Below are 24,284 nucleotides of genomic sequence, written 5' to 3'. Positions count from 1 at the left end.
TAGTCTTTTGTTTTTGTATTTCTGCTTTGCACAATTTCTGCTTTGACGTAAGTCATTGATAAACTAAGTTAAACATTAACCAGTCAAAGTTCTTTTATTGTGAAAAATAGAAAAATGGATGTTTTTAAGAGAGGGGGGAAATGTTAGAAGGGGAAGAATCCATAAACAATATGTTTACAATATGCTTTTGGAGGAAAAATAAATCATTCATTTTTAAACGGTTCTTAAAATGGAACATAATTTTAAAAATTTTTAATTTAAAAAAAAAGGAAAATATTATGAAACATATCTATTTCCTTTACAGTGCGCTTTGAAACAATGAACTGATTTATATAAAATAAAAAAATTTCTGCGAACGCAAAATCTCAATTAAAAATTTTTCTGCACGCATTAACTCTTATAACTAGTTTTAATCCTTCCGTCGAAATCTCATTTGGCGCAATTCGTTTAAAAATCAGATTTTTTTTTTTAAATGTTTAATTTTTATAGAACTATATTTTGATTTATACCATGGGATGAGTAGGGTAAAAAAAAAAAAAAANAAAAAAAAAAAAAAAAAGAAATGTTACAAATAGAACAGAATGTTATCTACGTTTTAAATAAAAAATATCGATGCGTGATTTTATTCGCTTAAATCGAGTGAATACGAATCTCCATGTTTGATTTTAAAATCGCGTGAATAGGCGTTTCGATTATTAATTTTTTAAGAGCGTGAATACGAATCTCGATGTTTCATTTTAATATCGCATGAATACGAATCCCAAAGCATAATTTTTAAGAACACAAATCATAATAGTGGCTTTTAAATCGCGAGAATACGGAACGCGATATTTGATATAAATATCGTGAAAATACGAAACATGATGAGTGATCTTTAATCGCGTAAATAGGAATCGCCATGAGTGATTTTAAATCGCGCTGGCATTATTGGTAGGGAAAAGACGTTAAAATGATTTTTTTTTCAGTCGGGAATTCGAAAAAAGACAAACTTTATTTGAAAAGTCGGATTTTTTTTTCTTTTTCAGTAATATTAAAAACATTTCCGTGATGGTGGCAATTCCGCGAACAGCGTTCCTGTCTATTTATTATACAGGTCTGATAATGAATAAAATTTTTTAACTAGCTTAACATAAATATAGAAAACATTTATTGTCTAAAAAAACAGTAGCTATAAGTGGGGGGAAAAGTAATACCAAGCTGCGCAGTCTTAAAAAAAATTATTAAAGAAAATAATGAAATTTCTTTTTTTCAATATTGTGCCTCAACTTTTTTATGCGAAAAGGGAAAAATAAAAGGATCGAATTATGTATTACTCTGAAGATGCATATAGGTTTTTCATTTTATGTTTAAAAGAGGAGAAGATACCCTGAATAGTTTACAATTATACCATCATAGGTACAATTGTAAAAAATATACGTATACTTTTAGTACACGCATTTATCGTATATTGTGTATATTATTATTAGAGTCTAATTTGAAAGAGAGATTTTCAGTGAAAAAATAAATAAAGTGTAAGCTTGTTTTGAATTGCGGTGCGTTTTTGTTTAGGTGTTTTAACATAGTGACATAATTTGTTTTACTGAGATTTACCATCAATTGGAAACCTGACTTGAACCACCACAACGTTTCGGAGTTATTGTATAGTATGTCGGATAGAGAAATTTTAAAAATTTTAAATTTCCTCATAATTTGATACTTGAAAGATTGAAGTCTGTTCATCCATTATTTTTATTTCTTTGATCGAGTAGCTGGAAAATATAACCAAGATTACAGGAGGAAGGAAGAAAAGGCAAGGACTCTTCAAATTAGCTTGCACGTTTTATTTAACAGATTTAAAGAGAGGAAAAATAAAGTTTACAGTATTTTGTTACATAAAAAAAGAGGGTTTATGAATCGGTATCTAAAAAACCGAAGCTGGCACTCAAAATTTTAGTAAAATGATTTTTTTTTTATTTTAAAAAAAGCAAAAGTTTAAATATTTTTGAAAAAAAAAAAATTTAAAATATAACATTTCTTAATTCTGTACTAAAGAACTGATCCGAGACGGACTTTCTCTTTAACAGCTAAAAAATCATTTTAATAGTAATATGTAAATATGTTGTGTGACTTTAGCTTATGTCTGTAATGCGTATGTTCATTACAACTTCATACCATACATCTGACCATCGTATTTTAAGATAATATAAAATTAGATATAATAATCAAGGGTCTGTTTAGAAGAAATTTGGGTCCGTTAACGGACNACGAAAAACTGACCTTTCTCAAAATGTCTGGACAGACCCCTTATAATTGTCTTTATGCAATTTCATTGCCTTTATAATTGTCTTTATGATTTTCTAAAAGTTGTCACACTTCTTTCTATTTCAAAAGATGCTGGCTTTTAAAAATTTTGATATTATGTAGCATAATATTAACGCAGCATAACCATATAAAGCTTAATTATTTTATCAAATTATCTTTTAGACTTTGACGCGTAAAACACACAAAACAAATAGGTAATAAGTTCAATTGCTGCTTGTACATACTTATGCTGCCAACTTTAACGCTTTTGCAAAAGCAACAAAGGTTTCTTAAATATTTGATGATGAATTTAATTAAATTAATTTAAAATAATTTTGACCACCACAGCATATAAAGAATTGAAAATTAAGCTGCGACGATTACTGGTTGAAATTGTCGCAATCTATAACGATGCGAAATTTAACAGAAAGCGTCTACCACTAGTAGAAAAAGTCTTGCGCAAAAATCACGAAAGCTATGCTTTTATATTATACGCACTTGATAAGTAAAAGCCTAATTCTACTAAAAAAAATTTAATATTTTTGAAAGAAAGTTCAATCGTGATTTTGTTGACTTATGAAAATTGTGACAAAGAGTTTTACAAAACCACGGAAGTGCATAAGTTTTCTAAGCAACGAACTTGCAGAATATCACTAGCAAAAAATAAATAAATAAATGAAGACGTTTGACTACTAGTATTATAAATATTTGAAAATCAATTATAACAAAATATTTTCCATGACAATTCTTCATTTAAAAGCCTTCAAATTATAAAATTGAAGAGATAGGAAAATAAAATGTTCATATTTTACCTGAAATAACCGATAACCATTTAAAGGAGGCCGCATTTTAAAGCAGTATCGTTTCACTTTGCTTTACTCTAAACAAAAATACGGTTTATTCCAGTTCCAAAAGTACAATCGAAATTCAGACGATTTTTAAATTCCGAATCATCTTTATTTCCTAGGTAAACAATAACATAGGTGGCGTTGCGAAGGCTAAGAGGTCCAAGAACTTCCTGGATAAACTTTTTCATGGTCAGTTTTTGGGAATCACAGATAATCTTTCTTCACGCACGAGCTGATATATAACTGTTTCAGGCAAGCTTTTTATTATTCTGATCGAGTCATAAAAAGATTTTATAATAAACGCTAAGCTGGATTAAGTTTAATTTAAGATCTGATGATAAGAAATTGAAAAAAAAATTATTTTAGGTCATTATCACAAACTATTATTATAAAAGAGGCTATTGCCACCATGTTTGCATACATAACAGAATTAAGTGTGAACGATATGTTTGAAAGTATTCGTAAATTGCGTAAAATTACCGACTTGTTTACGGTTATGAAAAAGAAGAATTTCGTACTGATAACGCAATATTGAATAATAGGAAACAACAGCTACGGCTATGTGGAAATGTCATAAATAGTTATTACTATGAGAAAAGGGTAACCTTCTAAAATACTAGGAATATTATAAATCATGCATATTCACTTTAAATACCTCATAATAGCACATATTTCATAGTTGACCTTAGAGGATTACGCGTAGATTCGTGTAATTGGTTTTATTTAATAAGTAAAAAAAACTAATTACTACTTCAAATGTTTAAATTCCAACGCCCATTTCCCGAAATCTCGCAGAATACGCATTCATACTCATTAAAACTATACATAAAAGGTATTTCTTACATAAAAGGTATTAGAAAAAAATAAAAACAACCTTGGTTTTGTAAAAAAGAAATTAAGATTCTAAGTAGTTGCAAGAACTACAGCTTTTTAAAATAATTAATTACTTTAAAAATCAAAATATTTATTCATTCTTTTATCATCGTTATGAATAAGAATGGTTGATGAAATCATGATAATGTTTTGAAGGGCGCAAACGATCTAGAACAGGGGTTTCCAACTTACATGAGTCTGAGGGCCGCAATTAAAAACATCAGTCAAATGGCGGGCCGCAACTTTAAATTTTATATAGGAATCTTTTATGTTTGAAGGAACTTTTATGTAATTATTACAGTCAAATTTTTATCAAGTAGTACAAAACAAAAGTATTGAATTAAAAATTAAAATAAGAAGTAGATTTTTACCTGAGAATTTCTTTTTTTTTTTTTTGCATCGTTGGTATGCGAAATTCTACAGAAACGAAGAAATTATGTTGTTTTTTTAACGAAAAAAAAAAGTATTTTAAACCCATATAGATTTCTTTCGAAAATTGTCAGCAAAAAATGACAACTAATATATTTTAGTTCGCGGGCCACAAAAAAAGGCTTCGCGTGCCGGATGTGTCCCGCGGGTCGCCAGTTGGTAACCACTGATCTAGAATATGCTATCCCTGCCAAAAAACGCCTTAGAAAATAAAAGCTATTCGAAATGTTTATCTCTTACTAAGTTTATTAGCACTATGTGAATCTGTTTAATTTGTATCTGCATGCAGGCTATTACTATAAGAGACCACGTTAATATTTTTTTGGAAATCAATAAAAAGCGGTCTTCATAATAATAATGCTTGTAGCTGTCTTTTCTTCGAAAATCATCATTCATAGATATTTCCCCCACATTTTCTTTCTTTTTTGCGTGAAATGAAACACTAGGTAAATTGAGAGCAATATTTAAAATAAGGATAAAATTAGTAAAAATTATTTAAAATTAAGATAAAGCAATAAAAATAATTTAAATTAAAAATAAAAAAACTTTTATTTTTTTAGGCTACGCAACCGTCTAATATATATTTAATTTTCAAAGAAAACATTAAAAATTTCTGCTGATTTTACTATTTCAAACCTAATACAAATAGTATAAATTGATGTTGCTTTCCACGACATAATAGGCAAGAACTAAGTGTGTTTATTGACGGTGATAAGATAATACTTTTGTACAGTTTCAGACACAGAAATCATTAAAATGCAACTTTGACGACCTCACTATGAAATCTTTCCTGACATTCATGATAAATTTGCATTTACAACACGTTTATCAAGTTCTTGTGCACGAGTGGCAGTGGAAGTGATAAGATAAAGAGAAAAAACTATCAACGCCTCCTCCAACATTGTATTAAAAAAAAATACTTGCGTGCAAAGCAAAAACTATTATGCAATAATAATTCTTAGTTATATTGCCTATTCGGATATATGGCTCTTTTTTTTTAAATGGGGAAACGATTAGCATTTTTTTTTAGTAATTTAATGCAATTCGATGAACAAGATTTCCTTTTTACTATGGCTAGGATAGCAATGGAGAATATAATTTGTATACATTGGCAATAGCTATCTATATATATTTGTTATTTTATTGCCACAGTGTTTCCCAAACTTATGACTTTCGTGTACCCTTTCTAAATTTTTCGTAACCCTGTGTACCACTAGTAAAAAAATGAATTGATTTTTTACTATAGGAAAATTGCACAAAAGTTAAAAATCACAACTGGCTGTTGACACTACTAATTATTAACTGTTAACTCTGTAAAAAATAGCCAATAGAAAAATACGTAATCGTAAATTTTCATGGCTAGCTTTGCTTTTAAATATTTTTCTTTAAATTTTCGTTTGTTGCAAGATATTTCGCATAAGAAAGCGTACCCCCGCTAAACTGTTCCCGTACCCTTGGGGGTACGCGTACCACACTTTGGGAAACACTGGCGTACCACAACAAAAATAAGTGTATTACTTGATTAAGAACTTCATTCGCTTCAAAAATATACAAATTGCAAATAACAGTCGACATTTCTCAAGCGCTCAAAACTAGGTTCCCATTTTCAAGATTTGTCAGACGTGAATGAGGAGAAACAAAAGAGATTTGAAATATAAAACGTTAAGTTCCCAACGAAAAGTGAAAAAATAAAATTAGAAAAATCACAGTAACTGAGAGAAGAGAAAAAAAAAAGAGGAAAAACAGAACAAGAAAAACCATCAGAAAGCTGCAAATCAGGGTAAAATGCATTTCCACAAGCTATGGAGAAGTGGTGATGAACTAATATCGTTAACAAGGGAATCGGCATAAATATTAATAAAGCAAGATTCCAGGGCATCAAGATGAGCTGATATAACAAGGTGGAAATAATTTTGGCATTGTCGAAATTAAATGTATGGCCAAGATTCTAACAAAATGCAGCGATTGATGATTTCTCGTATGCTTGATAACGAACATATCTATCGTGGTCCTTTAATCTAAATTTTTAAGCTCGTCTAATTTGTCCGATGTAGCCGAAGTCTCACTGATAAGAAATGTGGTAAATACCCCCGCAATTATCAAAACTAAAAGGATCTCTAAGAGACTTAAATTTAATTCGGTAAACAAGTCTAAAAATGATTTTATCAATTTTATAACAAGCGGGAGAAAAAAACGGTAAAGTAAACAAATTCTCTGTAAGATTCAGAGGAAGAAGGACGTTTAGGTTTATAAGTTTAGCAAGAGCTGAATCAACTATAGAAATTTCAATAGTTAATAGCTGCAGTGTAATCTTAAAAAAGCTTCCTTAAGAATCTTCATTTAGGAAAGTTTCACCATAATGTAAGTTTATTTTTGTTATCATTTTTTACTATTTTTTAATTTTTTCATACTATTTTTTCAACACCAAAAAGTGAAGTTCCAAATACTACATTTGTCATCGAGAATAGTAAACAGAGATGCCAACTGCTCCGGACGCGTCAAAATAATTAATAAAACGGTAAATAACTACAAAGTAAAATTTGCAAATATTTGACTATTTTTGCTTGCTATTTAAAAGGTATAGCATGACGTAAGTACTGTAAAGTGCTGAATTATATAAGCCTACGAACTATTTAGAAATAGTGGTGGATGAAAATCTACTAAATTGAATTTATTAAACCAAGAATCACAATTTATAAACTACCACTTTAAAATATATATTTGCTGTCCGGAGCAAGTTGGCATCTCTGTAGTAAATAATGTTAAAACATTTGATAATTGTTATTTATTAAATATTAATTTTAATAAAGAGTAATAAGTAACACGAAATATTAAAATTTGATAGAAAAGAAACAAGAACATTTTGAGAGCACGACTGAGTGTTCGAAAAGCATCTATAAATTTTTTTTCAAGGATTCACGTTCATTAAAAGTTTTTTCAATTAAATTCATAAGACAGAATTAAATATTAACAAATAAAGCCTGGAGAGGGAAAGGCTAGTACAGAGAAATTCTTTAAAATACTTATATGATTCAATTAAGAACTCTTAATACAAAATTTATCCAAATTTTGTTAATTCCAAATCTATAGCGTGTATCATTTTTATTTTTAACAGTCTATCAATAGAATCCTAATACACAGAGAGTTATTAAACAAACATTTTTAATAAACTTTGAAGTAAGAATCATAAACCCGAAAAATGTTTTTAAGAAATTGGTAAATGCTTACCAGCAAACGATATCCTGCAAGCATATTGAATCAAAATCGTTCTCAAACAATAAACGTGAAAGCTTGTTACTCAAATTTGCTGCTATTACGACAATTTTTGCCAATTGTTATCACGACAATTTATTTTATGTATTTCCATCCAGCAAAATGACACGTCTAAAAACGTAATAAATAAATAAATAAATAGTGCAAGTTGTAGAGATAAAATTTTTTGAATAGCATTGATTGAGACTTGGCGATAACACGAATCCTTGAAAACGCCAAAACCGTGATGCTCTTATCTCTAATCGTACTTACTGAATTTCTTCTCTCGAAACATTGAGTAGTAGTAGTTGCTTAAAACGCATCCTCGTTACTTAAGGAAGGAAACAGTAATTAAATACTTAATTTAAATAAACTAGGATGAAGAATATTTTTTAACCATATTTATGTGCATCTAATATAAGCCAGAACGATAAAGAGTTGAGTCGTGCAGAGTTAAAATGATGAACCATTTTTTATGTCTGACGGAGCATTGTTAATTAGAGCACTTGCATTGTCTTTCAAAAATTATAAGAATTAGCCGTTATTAAATTCGATGAAAGAATAGGATAAGTGGGATATTTGGGTACATTTCGAATTTCCCAAATTATTGCTACTTTTAATTGTTATCACTTTTTAATTTTATTTATATAAGCCATAACAATGCGCGGGATTGAGTTATAAAATTATGAATCACTGTTTTTTTTCTTCCTGAGAAAGCCATTGTTAATTAAATCATTGTATTATCTTCCATAAACTAGAATAATTAGCCGTCTTTAAATCAGATTGAAAAAGATGTTGTAGAATACTCGAAAATTTTACGAAAGATTATTTTGCTTATTTTTAATTAACTATTTAATTTTATTTATTTATTTTTTAAGAAAATTATTAATTCTACAAGGACTATGAAAAAGACGCATTACATTCCTGCATTCCAGTCAATTACAAAAATAAGAAGAAAGGGTGGGGGTCGAAAATTGTTTGGATTTAATCGGGAGACTTCTGATAAATTTCATCAATAACAAATAACTTATAATAGTTATATTTTACTATTATAATTAATTGTCCGCTCGGTGAGAACAAAACATTTACACCTATTATAATTACAGCAGTCTTTACGTGGAATATATAAATGTGAATTTTTTTACTGAAATGTAAGTATTTTTTTAAATGAAATTTTTTGCTCGAATTTATTTTTATGAATATGAATTTGTAATAAGATGTAAGCATAAATTATTAATATATTTCTTATATTAAAATTGAAATTATAAAAATATGATCTTGTATAAATAAGTCCATTAAAATTAGACTTCTCTTAAAAAAACTAATACCCAAAATAAGTTTTTTTTTTTTTTTTTTTATTTNGTTTTGAAAAAAAAGAAAGAAAAAATTATTTTGCCTTTATCAATAATGCCTAAAAAAATCTACACTTCGCTGTACGCTTCCCCCTTTTTTATTATCAATTTATTAAAGATTATTAGAATTTTTCAAAATTAATTAAATAAATTTATCAAAATTGTTGTTAGAGTTCTAATTTTCTTTATTTAATATTGTTTTTTTCATGAAAAATGTAAAAGTGAATTAATTATTTAATTTATTGAGAAGTCATAACTTCAGTCATCAAGTCATTATTGAACTATTTGAGCGGTTTTTATATTTAATGCAAATTGTGCAAACATGCTACTTTAAAGAATTAATGGAAATTGCGAAATTGCTTAAACTGAATCAGACGATAATTCTTCAATAACGATAATATCAAACGATAATTACTCAAAAATAATTTTGCCTCGGAAATTAAAAATTCTAAATGTAATCGGCGTAGAAGAAAAAAAAGAAATAATCCATAATTGGGTATAATATAGCCTACGTCACAGGTTGTGTTGTTCCTACTAAATTTAACCCATGAACGGCATTTTCTGCGAGCCTAACTTCAAGCCACAAATAAACAAACGAAGTGTTCGATCGTTTAAATAGCTGCTCGCCAGATTTTATTGCATTATAAAGAAAAGTTATTGAAACTAAATACAACTAAATAAACAACAACAACTAAAACAAATAACAACAACTACTAATAACAATAACTAAATAAACAACAACTAAATTCCATTCGTTTAGCNTTAAATTAGACAATTAAAAACATTTTTAAAGTTTCACTGTAGAATTTCAGTGAAACTAAATTTAGATATAGCAAAATTGAAAGAAAAAAAAAACTCCATGGAATACAAAACACAAAAATCTATCAATAAAAAGACCAGATGTTTACAAAACAAATTTTAGAGTTCACTCAAAATTTTATTTAAAAAGCATGAAATGGATCCTAAGGTTATGGTATAATGAATGGGGCACAATTAGATGTTACTTATGCATTTTCGAAAGATATCATTATTACTTTACAACAAAATAGTGCGTTATCCTTGTCTTCCTACTGGAACTGGAACCATTTTGCTCTAATCTCCACACGACGGATCTTCACTATACGGCCAAAGGGCTGAAACCAGCCAGTCAGCACCACCAATACGCCAACAACCAGTGTTGCCAGATTAGGGGTTTTCCCCCTAAATTTAGGGGGATTTTTATCTTCAGTGGGTATTTTAGGGGAATTTGTTTTTAGGGGTTTGTTTTAGGGTCATTTGTGAATTTTACTAGTTTTATTTTGGTTACGTTCTAATATCAAATTTCATAACTGAATGTGTGAGATGGTAATATGAAAATCAATATGTTAAACCAAAACAGAAAGATTAAGATTTAATTTTAGAACTTAACCCCTTTGTTGAATGTAGTAAGTTATTACTTAGCTCGATCAACCTTTACGTTTGGTGAATTTTAATTCAAATTATTTAAAATTTTTAATGTGCATGGTTTAAAAATAATGCCAAAGGATAAAGAAAAAAAGAAGTACGTACAAATGTACAAGAAAGAGTGGGAGCACGAAAAGCAATTTAAAGGTAAATTAATAGTTTAATTGTTCATCCTTTTTTTTTTAATTATCAGCACATTATTAATTTGTTGATAATAAAATACTAATATAATAAAATAATAATAAATGTACTATTAAAATGTTAATAAATAAAATAATAAATGTACTATTTTTTAATACTTATACATTAATTGAAAAAATTAAATTTAGGGGATTTTACAAAGCCATCTGGGGGTGAACGGGTATCGGCACCTGGCAACACTGCCAACAACTGTCCAGCCAGCATCCCGTGACCTAGCAAACCTGATGTTTGGTCCGCCACGGTTTATTTTGATTATATTTTAGAACTTACATAATAAATGAATTTTCAAATTATAATTCAAAATTCGTTTATTAAACAAAACAAAAAATACACAAAACTAAAATACAAAATGAAATGTAACAATTTAATTGAATTTAATGATTTGAAATTTGTTCAAAAAATTTACAATAAGTGACCACCTCACGACAGAGATGTCTCACTGGCTCGATATATATAATTCTTGGTAGCAAAAACTATACAGGATGTAGGTATGATGAGCAAAGCAACAGAGTAAATGAGCCGAAATACTCAAAATGCCTTACCAGTGACAAAGGCAAAAGATTTAAAATGCCTTGAAAAATGCTTAAAATGGCCCCAAAATATTGGAAAAAGTTAAGTTTTCCATAAGTTTCTAAAATTTGGGGGGATGACTCCCCATCTCTTGGTCGAAAATAAAGCGCAAATTTAAATTTTAGAGCAAAGAATAATTTTATGTACGTTTCGAACATTAACACATATATTCAACATTACCATACATTAGAACATATCTTATCAAAGATATAATATGTAACAAAAAATTTTAATGTATAAATACAAACCTCATTGTCAATATAATTGAGAAACAGTTGCCTACGATATCCTACTTGGAAATATGAATACATGTTGAGCTCTGAGAAGAAAATTTTATCTTACATTTAACAGATAGATACCATTTTGCGAAACTGTAAAGTAAGAAGTTATCGGAGTTTCCCCTACTTAAAGCGATAGAATTTTCGATATGTGGAAAACACCGATAAATTCGCTAAAGAAAAAAAAATTTGAAGACCTTGCTCTATTACGAAACTTCGTTCGAAGTGCTTCAAAACTAACAAATTATGAACAACGTCTAAGAAATTTTACTCAAGCGAAATTCGATATTAAGATAATTTAGAATTTTTCAATTTAAATGACAGAAAATAGCAACCGGAACTTCGTAATAATAACATGACTATATAGTGAAAATTAAGGCTATGTCGTCAAACCCTTTCAATGAATCAACATTTCGTTAGAGATGAGCACGAACAAAAATCATTGACGCAAAGCAGTTTTTAATTTGACGTAAAATCAGATAACTTTTTACAAACATAACTTGATGTAACTGATTATATCTGATCTAAAATTTTGTAATCTAACTATAGAATATTTCTTACTAACCAGCCTTCACGTTCATTGACAAGGATAGCTGATATGAATTGCCAATTTGACATCACCTTTCTCTTTACCTTAAACATACCTATTCATAATTTATCCAGATAAAGGTAGCTACAGAGAATAGTCTTAAAGCACTGTTAATGCAAATTATACAGAGAGTTTTTAGGGCTCCAACGTCAGAACTCTAGATTTATCAATTATTATAATCTGTCGAAGAGTTACAGCATAAGCAAAAATTGTGATTTAAACAGTAAAGTAACCTACCGCTTAGTTTCCACCAAAACTGGAGGAATTGACTGAAATGAACAACTTAATGACACACAAAAGACGGAATTGGTAGTGCTTCACCAATCACTTGCTGTAGTTGACAAATGCCAAGCTTTGGCTATCATGCCATTAGCTGTAGAGCTTTCCAATACTTTTGAGGAAGATCGTTCAAATTTCTGAGTGCTTAGCCCTAGTCCAGGTGAGTGCTTAGCTCTTGTCCAGCATTGAAACAACATAAGGGAGAGTCCATAAATTTAAAACGAAGCAAGTAAAGCAAACAATCATGCCCGGTCAAAAGCTTAAAACGCGCAACTGTTGCAGACTTTTGAAGGTCTGCGACCAGAGCAGAGCATTCGCAAAAGCCTGGAGAGTGGCAAAGCTGTAGCAGATATACAGGGTGCAACATGAGGATATGTTACACCCCTTAAACGTAGCAGACCATCTCGTAGGATGACAAATACATATGTTGGGAACGTAACTTATGTTAACTTATGTTAAGTGCAGTATACAACATTAGGCACTCAAGGTAAGTTGGCAAATGTTGTAAATGGTGCCGTAAATTAGTACCAACGAAAAAAAAGGGAAGGGGATTCTTGATACATCACGTGATCTTAAGACCCGTGTTAATATACATATAAAAAAAAAGGCTGATCTCTGAAGGGGAGAGACTGCAGGCAGTTTTTCGCCAAGTTAAGATTGATTCGTTGTTTGAATGTCGAGTTTAATGGTGCAGGAACTTGAAGCGAATCTGTTACGTCAAACACAAATATTATTCAATTTCAATGGAAATCAAACAAAATTAAAGGATGAAAGAACAATAACAAGGGTGGTAAAAAAAAAAACTTACTATGACTGATGGTAAAAAAAAAAAAATAAATAAATTAAATAGAGTGCATGCATTGACTATTAACACCAGCTTTTTCTAATTTTCGCAAAAACAAAATACTAGAAATGAAAGCACATATTTTTTTTTTTTACTTATTTTTTGAAAGAGGTAAACTATTCGCAACTACTTCTCTTTATCAACAGTTATAATGTAAATATTAAATATTTGTGAAATTTTTATTAAATGCATGATATTACTGTCAATCAGCAGTGGTAGTCAGTCACGGGCAGTTTACTTTTTTTGGAATAAATGTAGAAATAAGATTTTTTTTTTTTCACCAGAAGGATTTCTTTTTTTCACTTTACTTTCCGAAAATTTCTGGAAAATTGATCTCCAAGTCATAGCACTTAAAAACAGTAAAACGAACATTTCTCAAAAACTAGGCCTTGAAAACCAATTTAAAAAAAATTCCTAAAAATCCTCATAAAAAGGAAAGCCCGAGGAAGAAATCACGTTTTCAGCTTTATTTAAAAATAGGACTTTACAGAAACAGTCTTAAATAAAAATAAAAAAAATTGTATTTTGGACAAAATATTTAATATTTAAATATAATTACTTCAAAAAAATTTAATTTCAAAAACAAATAATCTAGGCCTCCCAGCCTATTAAAAGAGTGAAAATTTATTTATTTGCAATTGTTCATTAATAAATTACACACATTAGGTTCAAATTGTCTCAAAATTATATTCTACAAGCATAATATAATACAAATCATTCATAATCGAATACAGTATTCAAGTACCGAATTTTATTCGAATGCATAAAAACAACCGTCTCTTATTTAAACCTAACAATTTCCCAATTTTCTGTTGCTACATTATTATTACAAGTGACTGTGAATTTTATCCTCAGTTTCACAGTTACTACTTGCAAACGAACATTTTTATTCATTTTATTAGTTCAGTTATTTTTGGTTCAAATCATTACACTCAAAATAAGTATCCAATCTTTCCACATACGATACACGTCAGCATTTTACCAAAAATAATGGATCTCGATAATCTGCTAAGAGGAAACGCATACACTATTTCGTATTTGAGTGACAGTAGACAATTTAAATTAACGTTTAATAAAATAAGAACACTGTTGCGTAAGATAAAATGATTTCATAAATTTCTATTTGCGAGAAAACAAACAAATCATGGAAATCGTGACCTCATCTCTATATTCTGATCACGAAACATTTCTAATCTAACGAACTGTAACCAATCAGCAAATTTTCCTTTTAGTTAGATCATTCGCCAAACATTTCATAGTATAAAAATAAGACTAAAGATACATTTTTCTAAGACTTAATTCAGATTATAAAAGCACGTTCAAATTAAATTATCTCGCTTGTACTTAAAAGAACTTTAACATAAAAGGAAGAAAAAAAGTTAAAACCATAATAACATCCCATGTCAGAAAAAGCTTTAAGAACAATCAAATTATCGCAATTTTAAATTTTATAGGATATACTTTTTATACTTTCATAAAAATTGAATTTAATGTTTACTATGAAGTATAAAGAGGTTTGGGAAAAAGGGGTTACGAACCAAAAAAGTTTTCAGTGCCAGGCCAAGAAAAAGAGGACGACCAAACCTAAGAATTTTAGACTGCCTTGAAAAGGACCTAAAAGTTTTAAAGATAATAAACTGGAGAACCTTGGCAAAGGGAAGAATGTCTTGGCATAGGCTTGTTGAGAAGGCCAAGGCCCATCCTGGGCTGTCGTGCCAATGAGAAGAAGGTTACGGGAATGTGAGTTTAGACATACTTATTAGATTACAAAATTATTTTTTAACCATATTTTCAACATTCACAGATGGACCATAGATTGTTCAACAACACTGAACTAATAAGCAATATCTTTTTTTATTGTACCATTTTATTGTGGGCAAATATTAATAATAAAAAAAACTGCTTTGCTTCAGATTTTATCCTTCTTTCCCCCTTTAATGGTCTCTTCAAATGTGACGTGGGCAGGGTTGGGGTTTTGGACGTCCTAAACTGGTTTTGGACAGGACATGTGGGTTTTACTGTCCTAAAGTGTTCAAAACCTTTAACTTTGGTAAAAGGTAAAAATTCTATAAGTGTAACCATTGTACACATAATAATTACATGTATCAATAAATATTTGATATTTTTGATACAATTTACTTTAACTTATTAAAGGAAAATAATATAATAGGAAAAAGTTTGTAATTTTTGAAGCTCCACAATTCATTGAACAACAAAAGTGAATACCTAATCCTTTAAATATAAATATGCTTTTAATACTGATAAATAATGTTTTTGCATATGGATAAATAATGCAATATTAAAAAAGAATAATAATTTTTTTCAAAAAATATTAAATTTGTTCAAAAATTAACCTTTTATTTTTTCATAATACTTTTTAAAAAAAAAAATTATAATTTATGCACAATCTATTTAAAAAAAAATGTTTTTAAATATAAATATATTAATTTAAATTGGAAATACAAAATAACTGAAAAATGGTTAACAGTTGTGAAGGCATAACATCAGTTTCAGTTACTGGCACTGATGATGTATCACCACTAGGCTAAAAGAATCGAACATGAAGGAAATAAAAGTATTCCTGAATAGTACTATAGATAAATAAACCTGTTTATGACTAACCAAGCACTTAGCCCCTAATAGCTTAACCTGTATGGCAAGGTCGAACTTCAGTTATGTACTATAGAATGAGAGGACCAATTGATTACTGATTAATCTTCCTTTGTTTAATATTTAAATTGAAGAGTCAAACAATGTTAATAAAACATACTTTTAAAAACAAATATTCTCTAGTAGATTTAATTATCAATAAGTTATTAGTTATATGTTTATTTTACCTTTTAAATATTATTCAGATAAAATTGTGACATAATTTGAGTAAAAAGGTTTTGGACAAAGGGCTTTTGGACAGGATGGTTTAAACCGTGGATTAATCCATTCTGTCCTAAACCTTGCCAACCCTGGACGTAGGTATTTTTCCAGTGTTTCTGGAAACCCTTTTCAGGAAAAATGAGCAAAATCGCAAACCATTTTTCGATATCTAAGCAGAACAAAATTTTCAACATTTTAATACGTTTCTATCAACTTCTGTTTTACTTGCCTTTTTAAAATTGTCTTTCATTTCTGAAACATAGGAAAATGTGCTGAATTTATTCTTAATAGAAGAAACATTTTGTTCATTATATATATTTTTTCTTGCATTTTTTATTTATATAAATTGCATTTAAAGCGTCTAACAAAAAAAAAAAAAAACGAAAGAAAATCTTTTCGAATAGTTGTGATTTCCTGTTTTTGTGATTGTTAGAAAAACTGAAATTGGTTCGAATGGAAGATATGAAGCTTCACAAATAAACCCCACGGTTGTTAAGAATTTTTATTTAAATTGCAGGGCTTCATAAAATACTTCTAATCAACACCTCAAAAACAGTTATACTCTAACAACATTTAGTTTGAAACGTATTGGAAAATAGAAACATTATACGTAGATTAAAAGGCCAAATTAAAAACTAAATTTTAACTTCTCATTAAAGATGGAATTTAACCAGTATACATTTATTAATTCGTAACATATCTTAATCGCTATGCTATGGTTCTTACAGTTGTCCAAATTAAAAATCGCCATGTGTAAAAACACATAAATTATTTGCTACTAACATAACATAATTAATAAAATAGTATACAGGGAAATAGGATACTCCTACTGATTTTTCCATACATTTTCATTTTTCGTCACTTTTGAAATTTTTTATGTATTGTAAAATTAATAAGAGTTTTGTAATTGTTATATGTGCTTTAAATTGTTTCATGAATTGGTTTAAAAGTATAAGTTCTATGTTCATTTTTAGCATTCTCTGCTGAAAATTTTACCACTACGGCAACGAATAGTAGCTCTTATGTAGCAATAAGAAACCTGAGACTAATCTTTTTCATGAAGAATTGATTGAATATATACTACACAAGTTTTAATTTTTTGCATCTTTGAAAAGAGATAGATTCAAAATTTTAATAAGATTTCACATGTAAGAAGTAAATATTTTTAGTTAAGGAAAGGGAAAGAGTAGAGGTCAGAGGAAAAGGGTAATTTTCACAGTCATAATTTTATTTTATAACTATCATTGAACAGCTACCCAATTCTGAGTTTATGACTATCAGTGTTAAATTCTGTAGACTTGCAATTATGTACCCAACCCAGAAGACAAGGGAAATCCTGGATCAAGCATTGGGACAAACTAGCCTGCTTGGAAGACTTTTTTCATGGAACTAACCTGAATTTGCCTTGCACATGGAGAGGAAAACCCCAAAAACCTCTTATGGGTAGTGCAACTGCAAAGGGATTCTAAGTTGTGATATATCTACCAGAAATGATACTTTATGTTAGCAATGTGGTCAGTGTGAGCAGGATTCATATCAACCAACCACTACTAGGATTCAAACCTGGGTCACCTCATTGGGTAGTGAACATTCTACCCCTTAAATCACTGCGGCCTTTGTAGTCAAAATTTATGTACCAAACTGCTTTGCAAAACTGTCAATTGCTTCCACAAAATTACTTACTCCTTTAATACTACAACCCATAAAGGATCTTGGCCACCCTCTTCATGCATTTCAAAATTTTTTGATCCTCATTTTTTTAATATATAGTTCTTTACCTTCATGATTTTTAGGTCTCGCTCAACTTCCTCATGCCTTAATTTTCCGGCTTTTCCAACACTTTTCCTTCTTGTTATTCTTTTCGGAAAAAACCTTAACCTTAATGATTCTCAATAATTCATATTAATTATATCTTTGTTTTTATATAATTACGTATTTCTTTAAATAGATTCGTTCTGATTTTCAAACATGGCAATCTTTCACAGGTCCAATCTTTTTTGCATAAAATTTTTGATACCCAAGTTAAAAGTAACTTCTCTCCATATTGTGCAGTGGTGTTGGTTTCATTTACTTGGGTGATTATAACTGGTTTCAATATTGTCTTACAGATATTTAGTTTTAACTTATATGATATCCAAAAAGATCTCAATATTTTATAAAGTAAAATAAAATAAAAAATAAATAAAACATCTGTTTCCTGTTTAAGTGTGGGCTTAATTTCAGTCTGAACAAAATTATCTTCTGTCATTATAGATCCTAGGTATTTAAATTCTGAGAAGCTCTATTGAACTATTATTAAAATGTCAAACAGCTCAGAAAAACTAATGAGTTATAAAAAAGTTATTTTGAAATAAAATGTAAAATATGTAAGTTCAATATTTTTAGTAATGTCATTTTTAAAAATAGTAATGTGTAATCTGTAGAATATTTTTTTACCATACTGGAACTTTAATGAGAAAAGCAATTTATTAAGAAAAAATTGGCTCATGACTATAAATATTTCCACTTTCGTATTTTTTTCTATTTTTAAAAAGAATTTTTAATGAAAAATACAATTTATATAAAAAGATTTTTTAGTTAATACTAATATTTCTACTTCTCAAAAAAACATACATAAAATGCCACTCCAGTTCATTAAAAAATTAACAGTATCATACCAGTCCAGTCATTTTATTAGTTTGTTTGCAGGCCATAATAAAATTTTAATAAAAAATACAATTTATATAAAAACATTTCTTTAACTAATACTAATATTTCCACTTCTCAAAAAACATATATACTATGCCACTCCAGTTCAAGAAAAAATTGTCAGTATTATTATACTAGTCCAGCCATTTTATTAGTCTGTTTGCAGGCGATAATGTTAACCTAGTTTTCTGACAATGTTGTTTTACAAAACATTACCAATCTAAAAACATTGTGAGATTTGTATTGCATTTCTTGTTCAGAAAAATTGATATAATAAAAAAAAAAATGATATTCAAATGAAAACTTCATTTTATATGTATTTTTATTATATGCTAAAAATGGAAGATTTATTCTCCATAAAACTTAGAAGGAAGGTCACAACTGCTTACAATTACATCTCTCTTATCAAGGACACTTACAGATAATTTCACAGGGATGGAATTCAACCAGGAAAAATATTCATTGAAAATTTTATTACATTTCTTAAAAATATTTTAAAACCAGTGCATTAAAAATTTCAGAGGGCAAGAAAAATCAAAAATTAGTGCATCAAAAAACCTTTATATTTTAAAACATAAAGAAGAAATTTAATAAAAATGATGCTTTTATTAAATTTCATAAATTAATTATATAGTCTGAAAACAGTAAATTATTCTAACATTTCTAAACATTCTATTATTATATTTTTTTGCTAAGTTTTTTAATAAGAAAAATACATACATATTTGTTGATTATAGCATTAAATTTAAAAATGCAGTTTTAGCACTCAGTTTATAGAGTGAAGTAGGTTCAATATGACAGATAACAATATTTGTACTTATTTAAAATAAAAATCTAATAATATTTAAAAATACATATAATTTTGAACTATTAAATTTTTAGTGACTTGCAACTGTAACCTCTTTACTTCCTTTTGTGGGTGTTTACACCCTTTGTGACTTTTTTTTCATATCCTCAATCTAAAACACCGAAGAACTTTGTGAACCAAAGTCAAGGAATCAGGGTATCCTTTTATTTATTTTTATAAAAATTAGATGTGCACATGAATGAAAATACTATATTGCTTCTAAAACTTAATTTTCCCCCTCTTTTTCAAATATGTGAAATCGGAAAACGAATCAATAGCAATTAAGAAATATGAGCATCACATAAATAATTTTCCATATTTGTAATAACTCTCTATTTCTATACAATTAAACAAAATCATCTTAAATATTCCAGAACAAGTAATTTTAAATTGCATTTTTCTGTTTTAACTTGCCATGGCAGAATCATTTAGATTTTAAACACTTTTGGTTAAATTTTTATTTGCATTAGTTTTTTACATATATTAAATTTTTTCCCTTGTTAACATTTATCTGTTACACTAACTGTAGAATATAGCTTTTATCAAAGTATTTTACAAAAAATTTTTGACTTAATAATACTTTAAACTCACACATGTACATGTATATTAAGAAAACAAACAGTATGTTTTGTTAACATTTTAAATTTTTTTTATAACTCCAGTAACTTGCAAATAGTATTGTATTTTGCTCGAAATAAAAATCTTTAAATTCTATGTCATGTCAACTTTGCAGGGTAAGTATATTAATAAGAAACTTTATTCTACAACAATACTATGCATAACCAATCACCATAACTCAATAACATTAAATATAGTCTTAATATGTCTCTATACACACGGCTAATGAGAATGTGTGCAATGAGCATTTGTTAACATTTTAAATATACATTTTCTTTCATAAGTTTAAATTATTGAGGAAAATACTTGACTTTTTCCTCGTTTAAAAGTTTCCATAAGGAAATCCAACCAAAAAATTACTGAATTCATTGGAAATTTTTTTAAATTTTTCTTCCTTGCTCTTGAATGGTTGAAGATTGACACATGAAGGATAATTGAAGATTTCATACATAAGATTTAGATAAGATGAAGATTAGATTTAGATAAGATTTAGATTAGATAAGATGAAGATTTCATACATAAGATTTCATACATATATAATTTAAAAAGCAATACAGAAAAAGAATTTAACTCTTTCAAGTCGATAAACCCTTATAAAGTTAAGAATAATTTGAAAACTAAAATAAAAATCTTAAAATGTGGATACTACAGAAATCATAATTCTTTTCTAATTGGAATCTTTTTCTAATTGGAATTTTTTTTTAAATTACAATAAAATAAAGAGTTTAATGGTTTAGTGATTAAAATATCCTTATCAAATTAAAATTGTGATTAATGTCATACTTTTGAAATTGATAAAAATTTCAAGCATGCATAGATACAAATAATTTAGGCAATAGTATATTAAACTAATCTTTTGAACAGCATAAATATTTTAATAAATATAAGAAAAAATATATAAGTAAACACTAACCGGCTTAAACTTTTTGATGATTTCTGTCATTTTTTAAAATGTTAGTAACATTCAAGCAAAATTAAAAGTATATAGCTGTAAATATAAATAAATTAAGTTGATTTTATCTTTAAAAGCTTCTAAAATTTTGTCAACAAACAGTACGATTGCTTAGCTGGCGGACCGGTTAGAAGCTTCTTAACGGTTACGTGTATTTTAAGAAAACGAAACTGAACAAAATAACAATAATATTTTTTTGATCAAAAAAAAAACAATGTGTTTCTAATTAAAATCCAGCTTCAAAATTTTAAAATAAGAATTTTATTTCATAAAATATGTCGGAAAGAGTAGTTGCGTTATGTTTCTCTCCAATTGGTCATTGCATCCGGTTGCTGCAACGCGCACGTGCGTTCTGATGATTGAACCGAAAGAGCCCCTTCTCAATTGTCGTCGTAACATACCAATAGACAGGTCCAATTTCTGACCGTTTCATACAGATTCATAGCACTTCTAACTATTTTTATACGTCAATATCTCTCTGTAAAAAAAATCCGAATTAACACTCGAACGCTTGACCGGTTTCATACTTTTGGCCCTTCTCCCCTCCTCCTCCTTTCAGTTATATAGGAATGTACTACGATATTTTCCCTTTTCTTAATATTTTTCCTTTTTATTTAATAAAACTAATTTTTTAAATTTCCATGATGCTTTTCTTTAGAACTATGTTTAATGTAGTTGTCCGTTCCATATTGGCGATCGAAATGGGCTGCAGGTGGCGTAGAGCAGAACTCTTTTCCTATGGCAACACTTCACATGCTTTCCCCATTAGCGTGTGGAAAGTCATAGAGGAAGGAAGTACGTTAGTTTCTCTCTTGATTTTCATATAGATTAAAATCTTTTAACTTGAAAAACTATATGGAACTGAAAACTACATTAAACATAGTTCTAAAGAAAAGTATTATGGAAATTTTAANAAACTAATTTCCTCTGTAGAGATATTAAAAGTTACAAATTATTATTGAATTTGAAAATTTGAAAATTCAAAATTATATAGCTGGAACGCTTAGCTTTTTAAACTCATTTTGACAGACTTTGATAGATATTTCTTTGACAGATATTTCCGAGTACTAATGAAATTTTGAAAGCAAACGAAAGAAATTATTTTGCCTTTAAGTTGCCTTTTTTCTGTTCTAGTTCTTCTTTCAGAACCTCAGCTATCAAAGAGCTTTTAGCAATAAACTTTATTGAAAAATATAAGTTCTGGTATTGGACTGTTATATACTATAATAGTCCAATACCCGTGCCGTCCTGGTATTGGACTATTCTGAGTTGGTTGAACAAGCGAAGGTTGCAACGTGTGATAACAAACGAGAAACCAAAAACCGGTTTCTCAACTTAGTTGCCTAGTGTCATCAGCACTTAAGTTGGAAGACTATATGGAACTGAAAACTACATTAAACATAGTTCTAAAGAAAAGCATCACGGAAATTTTAAAACATAATTTTATTAAATAAAAAGGAAAAATATTAAGGAAAGAGAAAATATCGTAGTACATTCCTATACAACTGAAAAGAGGAGGAGAGGGAAGGGCCAAAAGATCTCTCCCCAGATCGCGTATTCTTTATACTTTTCCTTTTTATTTAATAAAAAAAAATTTTGAAATTTCCATTATGCTTTTCCTTAGAACAATGTTTAATGTAGTTTTCCGTTCCATCTAGTTTTCCAACTTAAAAAGACTTTAATCTATATGAAAATCAAGAGAGAAACTAACGCACTTCCTTCCTCTATAACTCTCCACATGTTAAATGGAAAAGCATGTGAAGTGTTGCCATAGATAGAGAATTCTGCTCTACGCCACCTGCAGCCCATTTCGATCGCAATATATCCTAAAAATTTCAATAAAATTAAAAATGTCAAGTACCTAACTCTGCCTGACTCCTAATTGGCTTTTAAACATCAAGGCTAGTTCTAAAACTTTTCACCACTTAGAAAAATAAAGATTTTTCTCTTGAACTTTTCAGAACATGCTTCGCATTTTTAACTTTTCAGAACATGTCGATCACAACGCTCGAATACGCCATTTGGGGAGAAGACCGGTTTCACGTCTTTGGCCCTCCCCCTTCCCTCTCCTCCTCTTTTCAGTCGTATAGGAATTTCTTAATATTTTCTTAATATTTTTCGTATTTAATTGTTAAAAAAATTTTTTTAAATTTTCATGACGCTTTCTTTCAGAACTATGTTAAAAAAAATAAAGGAAAAATATCATAGTGTACAGGAATGTACTAAGATATTTTTCCTTTTCTTAATATTTTTCACATTTAATTGTTAAAAATATATTTTTTTAAATTTTCATGACGCTTTCTTTCAGAACTATGTTCAATGCAGTTATCAGTTTTCTACAGTTTCCTAACTTGAAAGTTTTTAATCTATTTGAAAGTCAAGAGAGAAACTAACAAACTTCCTTTTTTCTATGAGTCTCCACACGCTAGTGGAGAAAGCATGCGAAGTGTTGCCATAGCTAGAGAATTCTCTCTACGCAGTGGCGTAGCGAGCTTAACTCGCGCCCGGGGCACAATACCCTTTTAGCGCCCCCTATTCAAAAACCATATAATATTATATGCAAAATATACTCGCAAATTAATAATACATATGATTAATAATCATATGATTATAATACATTAATAAAACTAATTACTATCTCTAAATTTTTCGTGCTTTTGATGAAGCAAATGTATCAATAATATCATCAAAATTGTTCATTTAAAATTTTTCTTTTTCCACACTTAAAAATGCTAGGTCACTTAGGCGATCTGTCAAAATTAATTTTAATTTGCTGAATGAACGTTCGCAGCTAGCAATTGATACTGAGATAGTCAGGAGTATTTGAAATGCCGCTCTCAGATTTGGAAAAACATCTTCTCCATTCGAGATTGATTATAAAAGTAAGAAATTCTAATGGAGTTTTAGGTTTAATTTCTTTTCTACTGCTGAGTAACATTTTGCTGTCACATATTTTGATAAAAAAGTTCTATTACATTGAAATCTGTATTATAAAATTCTCCCAGATTTTTAAAATTTTTTTTCAAGGTCGTTATCAACATTATCCTTGTTTAATAAATTTTCAACGTCT

General features: G+C 28.7%; 1 protein-coding gene across 4 annotated transcripts in view; it reads right to left on the bottom strand.

Annotated features, from left to right (window-relative positions):
* Positions 1-21,361, bottom strand: part of LOC107439293 (PAPS synthetase) — a 44,017-nt gene extending 22,656 nt beyond the window's left edge. The window contains exon 1 of one of the 4 annotated variants that reach the window (XM_043041754.2): positions 21,176-21,361. In XM_043041754.2, the coding sequence (XP_042897688.1) occupies positions 21,176-21,205 (30 nt within the window). In that variant the 5' untranslated portion in view covers positions 21,206-21,361. Of the gene's footprint in view, positions 1-3,092; positions 3,237-7,658; positions 8,017-11,496; positions 11,688-21,175 lie in introns of those variants that run through there. The other 3 variants (XM_043041752.2, XM_043041755.2, XM_043041753.2) reach the window with 3 other exon arrangements.
* Positions 21,362-24,284: the final 2,923 nt, after the last annotated feature.

Source organism: Parasteatoda tepidariorum, chromosome 3 (assembly GCF_043381705.1).
Source record: "Parasteatoda tepidariorum isolate YZ-2023 chromosome 3, CAS_Ptep_4.0, whole genome shotgun sequence".
NCBI lineage: Eukaryota > Metazoa > Arthropoda > Arachnida > Araneae > Theridiidae > Parasteatoda > Parasteatoda tepidariorum.
This window is presented reverse-complemented; position numbering and strand designations above follow the sequence as displayed.